Here is a 9,902-nt window from a genome sequence, read left to right on the forward strand (position 1 = left end):
TTTTCGTTAATCAATTCAACAATATGAATTTTAGGAAAAGTTTTAAGGGGTAGTAAGTTTCAACATACCTTGGATCGCTTTTCAAGTCTTACCCCAAAGGATCCAATGACGCCAACAATTTTACAGTGTACATAGACAAGCTTACGTAAATTAATAACGCGTCACAACAATACCAACTAAGTCAACTAAGTGTTCAACACTTAAACTCAACTTCACAAGTTTAGCAAAAATCCCTATTTCGCAGTTCGATAGTCAAATCCTTGAGTTTTAACTCCAATTCGTCCATTCAACGTATTATTGGACCTATTCACATCTTTATAAACTCAAAACGATATCGTTCAAGCAAACCCAACACTATTCATCTTCTTTACCAACAAACGTTTCAATTTCAAGACTAGGTAGGATTTCATGAATCAGTGTTTAAATCTAAATTTTTCGTCAGAAGTATAGTCTACAATGTCTATGGAACATAATATACAAAATTGGCTTATTTTAAGCACAAAATGACTTTGTCAAACCCTAAATTTTCAAGACTTGTGCCAATTGAGGAGGATTTCATGAGATTTTCAATGTCGAAAATACTATATTTTCTAAAAATCTATAATTTCCATGATGTCAGAGAGTTAGGAAAGAATCAATCTACCGAGCAATGCATTTGATACTCACCTCATAATATCATTTATGGAGTAGAAGCTCTCCATCTCTTACGCCCAAGAACTTGTTCCAAACAATTAAATTTTCTCTCTCCCGAAATGCTTTTAAAAAGGCTGCTTCAGTTGGACGTCGGGTTTGGCGCTGTTCGGGCAGTTCACTACCTTGCTGCATTTCCCAGCTTCCCTTTCTTTCTTTGCTAAATTAGTCCTCCTTTTCCTTTCATATTCTCTGACTAAAGATCTTGATCCTTTGTTTGATTATTTTATTCTCTTGTGTCCCCACTTTTTTTTTTTTTTTGAATAAGGTAACATTTGTATTCCATCCAAAAGTATCAGCATTTTTTTGAATGCTGATGTGAAACTTTACCGGTAAAGCCACCAAAAACAGTGGCCAGGAGGTAATGATGCTAGTTATAATCTACACATTGCCTAGAAAATCTACCAAATCACCTACTTCCCCCACTATATCTTGTTTACACCAAAAATAAAAGAAACTAAGACACTTCATTTTAACTATCTGGATGGAGTTAGCTTTATCTTCAAATTGTCTTGAGTTTCTTTCCTTCCAAATTGACCACCAAATACAAGCTGGAATGGACTGCCACCAATCTTCCTTCGCCTTCCTTCTTCCAATTCCTTTCCAGTTGCATAGGAGTTCTAGAGTTGATTTTGGTAACACCCACTTCACCCCTAGGATACAAAAGAACATGTGCCACAGATGTGCAGTTATCTGACAATGTAGGAATAAATGCTCATTTGTTTCTGCATCTTTCCCACAAAAGTAGGCATCTTGAGCATATCTGAAGACCTCTTCTTTGTAGAGCCTCTTGTGTTAGACAAGCCCGCTTCAAAACTAACCAAACAAAAGTAGAAACCTTATATGGAATTTTGACTTTCCAAATAATTTTCCATGGCCAAACTAGAGATGGATTTACAATCTTGTTCTTCTCCCAATAGACTGATTTAACAGTGACTTTGCTGCATAGTTTCCCCACTTGTTTCAGCATTTAATCAATCGAGTCAGATTCACGTGTTTCTTAAGAATCTTTAGTCCAAGCATTTACTCCTTTGAGTCAAATATTTCCAAGTTAATATCTTGTTTTCCCAACCTCCTCTCATGTGCATTAGCCATGCACTTATACAATTTTAACTTAGCATTTTCCAATTGTTAGATGGCGTTGTTACATTCGTGTGGGCCCTGCGTGGCTTGGGGTTACATAAATTGAACTCTTGAGCTGGAAATTAATCCATATAAAAATCGAAATTCACGGGGCTTCACAACTTGACTCATACTCCTAGCATCTTTTCTGTTATTGTTTTCTATAGCATTCAAACACAAAGGAATATAAACTGTTTCCTAGAAATTGCCTTTGCCCCTTACTAAATTCCATACTCTAGTTTTTGTGTTCTCTTTGGAGTATTAGTTTCTAAGAAATAAAGAATTTTGTTTACTTGTTTCCTTCTTGATGCTTCAATTTAGTGGTGATCCTTTGGCTACGCCAAAACTGCATCTTTGCTGTCCATTATAGGCCTGAGGTCTCCTCCCTTGGCGTACATCAAAAACCTATATTCAAAGACCCTTGTTGGCACATAAGCTTGTGATTGAATCCATTTTGAAAAGGCATTTGCTTTTTTCCGTCAACTGAAAAATTCCCGAGGGCCATTGGCACAGGGTTCGAAATCCGGTGGACAATGAACCTGGTCCTCTACCCTTCTCCACTTAAATACCAGAATTTTGTCTGCAACATGCCTCTAACCGGTTATGTGCGCCTAACCCACACAATACGTGTTATGCTCTTACCACTAGACCGAAGCCCCGGGGGCCATTTCAGAAAGCCAGTCTTAGTGTTCACATTGCTGTTTAGGCTGTGGAACTTCTTCTATTTTCTTCTGCTTGAAATAAATCAATAATTACCCATCCTTTCGTTTTAATCCCAAGTACAGTTGTATTGGGAACAGAAGGTGTTATAAATTAATATCTTTGATCAAAGCCTCAATACAATCTTGTGGCAGGCATCGATTTGTGCTGTAACGGCAGGGGATGAGTTAGAGATTTGGCTGTGAGCTGGTAATTTCTCGAGTAATATCGACCTTCGATAATTGATTGTTTATAATTCGATTGATACTTTACTCATTTGATAAACTTGATGTATGGTAAGAATTCTAGTTTGTTTATGAGAAGGAGGCAAGAACCTCAGTGTAGTCCCATTTCATTCAAGTTCTCTTCCTATCTGTTCTTTAAGTCCTTCTGGCATGAATATTCTGCATCCTGAAATATTTATACTCCCTATGTTCCAATTTATATAACTCTTTTCCCATTTTAGGACGTTCCAAATTGTTTGGAACCGATTCTATTTATATAAATTTATCAGAGTTTGTCAGAATTTAAGATGTATTAAATTACCTCTTTAATTTTGACGTGATCTCTCTTTTCAACCACTATTTTACTAGTTTCTTCCATTATGAGTAATATATCAAGTTAACATCTTAAATGTTGTGGTCACTCAAACATCTTCTCAAAAAATGAAAGGTAAGGAGTACGTATGAGCTATAAAGGAATCCCTACTGAATTATGTATAGTTCAATCTGGATAATTGCTTTTAGAAGTTTGATATTTATCAAGACTCCTAATAATCATACTCATAGACTAAGCAAAACTTTCCTATTTCATTTAGGTCCTCTCACTCTTTCCTTTAAACATGATTTTGTGCTTTTAGGTGCTGAGTTTTAAACCTCCATGAGGTAGGGCTAAGGTCTGTGTACACTCTACCCTCCCTAGACCCCTCCTGTGGGATTACACTGAAGATGCTAAGTTTTAACCTAAAAGTACTTGTGTTTTTCAGCTTTTGTCTGAAGAGGATTGAAGATCCATCATGTTTACTTGCTAGTTTAGCTTTCAATTTAGAATTTAGTCATATACGGATCCCCTACCAATTATGAATACTCCATTTGTCCCAATTTTATATGACACTTTATCTCAGGACATTACAAAATATTTGATACCATTGCTCTTATTAATTCCTTACTGTGAGGATAAACTAGTATTACGTTGATCGTTAATTTACCACAAAACTCCTTTATTCAGGTCTGAGATCATCAAATTGATTCACATAGATTGTTCATATGTCTAGGCTCAGTTTCCACGTCAATGGTGTGATAGTCTGATAGATGAAAACGCAACACATAAATTAAAATACTGTAGTTGAAAGTGTTGTGGGATAAGGAGATACATATCAGAGTGAAAGATAGATTTTATAAGACAGTTGTGAGACCAATGGTGGTATATGGCTTGATGGTGGGTATCTGAGGTCCGACATATCCAAAAAATGAGTGTTGTAGACATGCGAATTGTATGGTGTGTGGTCATACAAAACTAGACAAAATAAGTGATGTTTATGACAAGGTACAAGTAGCACATGCAGAAGATAAAAGGAAAGAAGGTCCTGAATTATAGTTTTGAAATGTCTACGTTAGAAGTTCAAATGCACCAGTGTGTAGGTGTGACATTATGATGGTTGAAGGTGTTAAAATGGACGAGGTATCTCAAAGGACTTACAATTTCTCGAGATTCTTGTAAAATTAGCAAAAAACAAAATATAAATGAAGCACAGTAGGTAATTTCAATGGTTAGGATTAAGGTTTATGTTATGTTGCTACACTTATATTAAGTATGTTGTTTGCCAGGAGTCTTTTTTAGTTCATTACTGTATGTATTTTGGTTGAAAATATAAAAAAACCTTTAGTAATAGAGAACCCTTAATATCTGAGTATTGGAATGGAACCGCTCCAAATGGAGCGGAATGGATATTGAGCGTTCATATAGATGACATCAACTACTACTTGAATATATTTTAACTACTCTTTGCTAAACATACAAAACATGTTAACTTATTTATTTTCTTTTCCATTCATGTAAAATAGAAGGGACGGAGTATTATGCTTTTGCATCCTCTTCTATTTAATTCCTGAAACTATATGCATCTTTTTCAGCAGACACTTATCCCATTCCCCAGTTCTATTTGTACTTGTCTCTTCGGAGCATATAATAAGTCTTCAGCTTTCCCATCCTAATGTTAAGGACATGGAATGTTCCTCTTTAGGTAATTTTATGTGCAAATCAATGTTACTTCCTCCTTTTTGTATCATTTTGTTATACGGTAATGATCAGTTTTATCCAAAATGTGATAATTCCGCCAGCTATGCTAGCAAGATTTTAGTTCTCTGTCATTATCTATAACCAACTTAAGTTCCAGGTCAGATTTCCTAGTTTCTTCACTTTTGGGAATCCCAGTACTCCTCAGACGTATTTGTACATTCTTCTATCTTTCTTTGTATTTTCTGCTTCATGGTCTGAGTATATTCACAAGAATACACAATGACAATCAGCAACATCAATTTGACATCAGGAATTCAGATATTCCTCATGGATCTAGAGAAGTAATAACCTTTCTTGTTTCTGCAGGAATTGTTAATTGAAGCTTTTGTGATGGAAGGAGGAGATTCTCTTGTAAGGAGGTGGGAGGACCTTGATAGTGATGTCTTGGTTAAGATACTCCAGTCCTTTGACCTTTTGGATTTGACTGGACCTGCTCAAGTTTGTACTGCGTGGCAGTTGGCTTGCTCTGATCAAGTTTTCTGGAAAATGCTGGACCTGTCAGTACTGAAATCAAACTTCATCAAAATTCCGTTTGAGCCCTACGTATATGTCGATAGTCAGTCTGATAAATCGTTGACCCGCCTCCTGAAGATTTATTTGAACCTCAGTCGTGGAAGCATACTAACGTTAATCTTCCATTACAATTTGTATGTCAGGGACGATCAGTTGACTTATACTGCCGAGAGGTATTCACCCAATAAACCTTCATCTTTCTAGAGAGCTATAACTTAAATCAAGAAACCGTACAGCAAGCATATATGCCTTATGATTTTCCATTATTCTAATTCATGAGAAGCAAAGTTTACTGTGAGAATGAAGAAGACAGCTAATTAAATCTCCTCTTTTTCAGGTGTCCACGGCTTAAACGTCTTGTTATGCCTGCTTGGAACAGAATAGAAGAGACAGGAATATGCAGGGCTATTCGTATGTGGGAAGATCTTGAATCACTGACGATGCCTAGTATAGAAGATCCTCCATGTGTCATGAAGGAAATTGGAAGGAGTTGCAAAAATTTTGCTGAGCTCAAAATTATGGGGCCCTGTGATTTGCTCTTTGCATCTACACTGGTAGAATACCTTCCGAACTTGAAAGTGTTGAGTGTGAGGTGCACAGTGTTATCTAAACCTGCCTTGGTTATTATCTTGGAGGGGTTAAAAAAGTTGGAAGTGCTCAACATATCTCATTGCCTAATTACTGAAGTCCCTCCACCTGAACCGATGGAAATTCTGACCGAGCTTGATGAATCAATTCTTGAAAAAGCGTCTAGGTTACGCGAATTCCTAACCTGCATGAGTGACTCGTGCATCACGTGTCAGCATACTCGTAATGATGAAGGGCTGCTGAGGTGGTATAGGTATGAAGAAGACCTCTGGAAAGTGGATGAGGTGAAATCTCTTGCAATTTGACAACGTTAAGAATATGAGTTAAAGGTCCAGTAAAATGTGCAAGCTTGTGTATTATCGTTTTCAGTTGGTAACTTTTGGTGGCAGAAGGAGGAGAGTAGCTTTGTAGCATTGGAGACATATAAACAGTATTTTCAAGTACATGGGAGCGCAACGCTGTTTTTATGTTGTAACTTCGTATGACTTTTAAGTTGTTCTCTTCGGCAGGGTTTTTTTCCTGTTGTGTGCATTCTTTATGTTTCTATGCTTTTTGTTCATTTTTTTGCGCGGAGTGCCCTTCTTTTGGGGTGGTCTTTAAATTTTGCCCCTCATATTTGTGGTCTTTAAATTATGCCCCTCATATTGCTGGTCTTTAATTTTTGCCCTTCGCATTGCAACTTTGATTTTGTACGAAATAATGAGGTTCGAGTTCGAACCCCGCTCAAGATAAATTAAAAAAAAAAAAAAATCGCAAGGTTTGGGTCGCGTGTATCTGGGACCAGAGCATACTTTGTTAAGGAATTACACATTTTATGCGGACCCGCATACCATGCCTTATGGGTAGACTTGGCATAAGTATGCGGTCGCATAACTTTGATAATTCCTTCACAAAGTTATGCCGGTGGGGGCATACTTTTAATGGGCAAACTTTTATCGGACTAAAGCATAACTTTGTGAAGGAATTATCAAAGTTATGCGGACAAAGCATCTTTTATAAAGTCCGTTTATAAGGCATAAGTATGCCGGTCCGCATAACTTTTGTAATTCCTTCACAAAGTTATGCGGTGGGGGCATACTTTTAATGGGCAAACTTTTATCGGATCCTAAGATAAACTTTGAATGAATTATCAAAGTTATGCGGACCGCATACTTATGCCAAGTCTGCAGATAATGCATAAGTATGCCGGTCAAGATAACTTTGGTAATTCCTTCACAAATTGAGTTGTATGCGTCGTTGGGGCATAGCGAAATTTAAACTTGCCTTGCGAATTTTTTTTAAAATTTTGATTGCGTGTGGGTTCGAACCTGAAACCTATGGGTTTTAGCCGAAGGGCAAAATTTAAAGATTTCAAATATGAGGGGCAAAATTTAAAGACCACCCCAAACGAAGGGCAATTCTGCGAAGTTTCTGTGTTTTCGTAGCGAACTGTAGATTCTTTAACTATTTACTTTTTTTGGGGCTATATTTCTTATCCATTTACATTGGCGTTGCCAAGTATGGTAAGCTTATTCTTTTAAAACCCTTTCAAGCGATATGCCAACTTATCTATCTCACGAGAATTCCCTATTCCGCTTTTTTTAGTTTCCCACCCGGTGTCCGACACTCGTGTTGGAGTCTGATTATATTTGGATTCGCGCTGCGTAGGTCTTCATTCAAGAATTTTTTCATACCCAGGGTGCGAACCCGAGACCTCTGGTCCCTATTCGCTGCACCACATCCTTTGGTGGTGAGAATTCCCTATTCCTCACAATGAGTTCGAGACATGTTTTCTATCCGCACATTTATAAATTGAAGATCATTAAAAGAATATATGTAATCACTTTAATTTACATCGACTTGGTATAGTAACTTTATGTATTTTCACTTTAATTTTTATTGTAATTGTTAAGGTTAGACTGTGTGGTTTCATGTGAATAAGTGCAAGTTAAGTATTTACGACGAGTTGAAGCTCACTAAAGGTGCAACTTTTAGGTGGATATTAAGAAATGCAAACTGTATATTCTACTAGTTTTACTGTACTTATGTTGCACATGTGTATTACATCAGTCAATAAAAGATGTGTAAAAAGTATAAATTATTATACCTCATACCATTGAGTAATTAACTTTTTTGAAAATAATATGACTATAATTAAATAATTTAATTTGAGTTATAATCAAAATTTAAAAAGGAAAAAGAAAAGAAGGTTCCTAAAATAATACGAATCAATATCAATCCGATTAGCTAATTTAACAAAGAAATAAATCTTGTCCCACATATTGCAAGTGTCTTGTCGTCACTTCATGATCTTTTTCTAATAATTCTTGACATATATATAAAAAAAAAGAAATAGATAAAAATAGAAACCTTGAAGATTTATAATGTGTTCAAAGCTTGATTTGAAATAGCTCAAATTTATTGCGGAGATGAATCCCAACATCAAATAGAATTGTTATCTTTCACTTTTTTGTCCATCTCTTAGACACAATAATGATTACTTTAGATTTCATAAGATTCACAAGTCACAAATCTATCATGCAGTTCTATTAGTATGTTTCTGTCTTCTTCTTCTTCTTTTTTTTTTTTTTTTTGCGAAGACGAATCAGTTTATTCATTCAAAAAATCTCATTGACATCTTATGTTCCTATTCACTTGAAAATTCTCATATCAATATATTTTGTTCTTAAATTAAATGACAAATTTTGTTGGAAATATTTGTTTGCAACAAATTTTGATATGCGGAAATAAATTACAACCACAAACAAAATATGAAGAAACAGAGAATTTATTAATGAATATTGTGGGTACAAAATCTGTTTACTCCCTTGATTCTTCTCTCTTAATATTTCTCCATAGTTCGAGGGCCGTTAGTAGCTTATTTTTCGAACGTAGGATGATTTGGATTTGGATATGTGGACTTTCTTGGGATGTATTTGATCTCCATGAAAGGATATTGTGGATCTTCTTGAAGTATTTAGTTGTCAAGAAATATCCGGCCACATATTGACCTCTTTTTGAATACCCATGAGTTTATGAGATCTCTGAGATGCCTCTTCAAGTGAATATGTGTCCTTTATGTAGGCTTAATCTAGGGTTTAGGGTAGAGTAGTCCCAAAAAAAACCCTAACACATATTGGGCTCAACTTGTAGAGTCCCACAAAATTTCGGTGTCTACAAATGCCCCCTACTTCAAGGTTTGTCAGGGTGTAGGCTTGTTAAAACTCGAAGATGAGACTTGAAGTATTCATATAAATAGTGCTTTCATCTTTGGAGTTTTGTGACTTCGATGAAATATCACTTGGATAGAACAAGAGATTTGTCCCTAAACATTGCCCCCATTTCGTGTTTGACAAATTGACGTGACCAAACAAACATGACCATAACTGCACTTGGATTTTGGCTCCAACAAAGTGAAGTTTCAACCACTAAGTTGGTGTTCATTCAAAACCTTTAATTACACAAGAATTTTCCTTCCAGTATATGAGGAAATTTCTTGGTGTAAAGGAAGGGCAGCCACTTCCTTTATCTTACAGACTTCGGCTAAGATTTGACCCTTAAGGTTTTGCATATTTGATTTGAGAGAAGAGATGAAGGGCAGACTTAGTCCCACTGGGCGTGCCAAATTTGTTACGACTAATCTTTCGTTCGAAAAATAATAATCAAGACAAGAAAAATAGCGACAAAGAGTAATATTTGATTTCAAGAATTTGTGCGGGGGTTACAATCTTTATGAAATCTTAAACAAAAAGATGTAATCCTCTGATTCTTCTCCTCACAATACGGCCGTCAATCAAGGGCTTTGCTTGTTCTTGAATGGACAGATCACTTGTTGTTGATACTTCTCTACGAATGCGGAGCTGAGCTTTAATCACAAACGTAGAGGTATGGAAACTTGCGGCTCACCACTTGGAGCGAAGACTTCTTAGTATGCGGAAGACTTGCGGCTGAGAGCTTCTCTATGTCTTTTTATCCCCCTTTTGGCTTTATGAAGACCCCTATTTATAGTTGCA

General features: G+C 36.2%; 1 protein-coding gene across 2 annotated transcripts; it reads left to right on the forward strand.

The window, feature by feature from the left end:
• Nucleotides 1-610: 610 nt before the first annotated feature.
• LOC132056573 (F-box/LRR-repeat protein At3g48880-like) lies at nucleotides 611-6,479 on the forward strand. Of its 2 annotated transcripts, XM_059448841.1 has the most exons (3): nucleotides 611-2,721; nucleotides 5,116-5,495; nucleotides 5,660-6,479. In XM_059448841.1, the coding sequence occupies exons 2-3, from the start codon at nucleotides 5,140-5,142 to the stop codon at nucleotides 6,213-6,215; spliced, it is 912 nt and encodes a 303-aa protein (XP_059304824.1). In that variant the 5' UTR covers nucleotides 611-2,721; nucleotides 5,116-5,139; the 3' UTR covers nucleotides 6,216-6,479. The 2 variants fall into 2 exon arrangements, with proteins under 2 accessions (XP_059304824.1, XP_059304823.1); XM_059448840.1 differs by lacking the exon at nucleotides 611-2,721 and having other exon boundaries at nucleotides 2,765-5,495.
• The last annotated feature ends 3,423 nt before the right edge of the window (nucleotides 6,480-9,902 follow it).

Source organism: Lycium ferocissimum, chromosome 5 (genome assembly GCF_029784015.1).
Source record: "Lycium ferocissimum isolate CSIRO_LF1 chromosome 5, AGI_CSIRO_Lferr_CH_V1, whole genome shotgun sequence".
In the NCBI taxonomy this organism is placed as follows: domain Eukaryota; kingdom Viridiplantae; phylum Streptophyta; class Magnoliopsida; order Solanales; family Solanaceae; genus Lycium; species Lycium ferocissimum.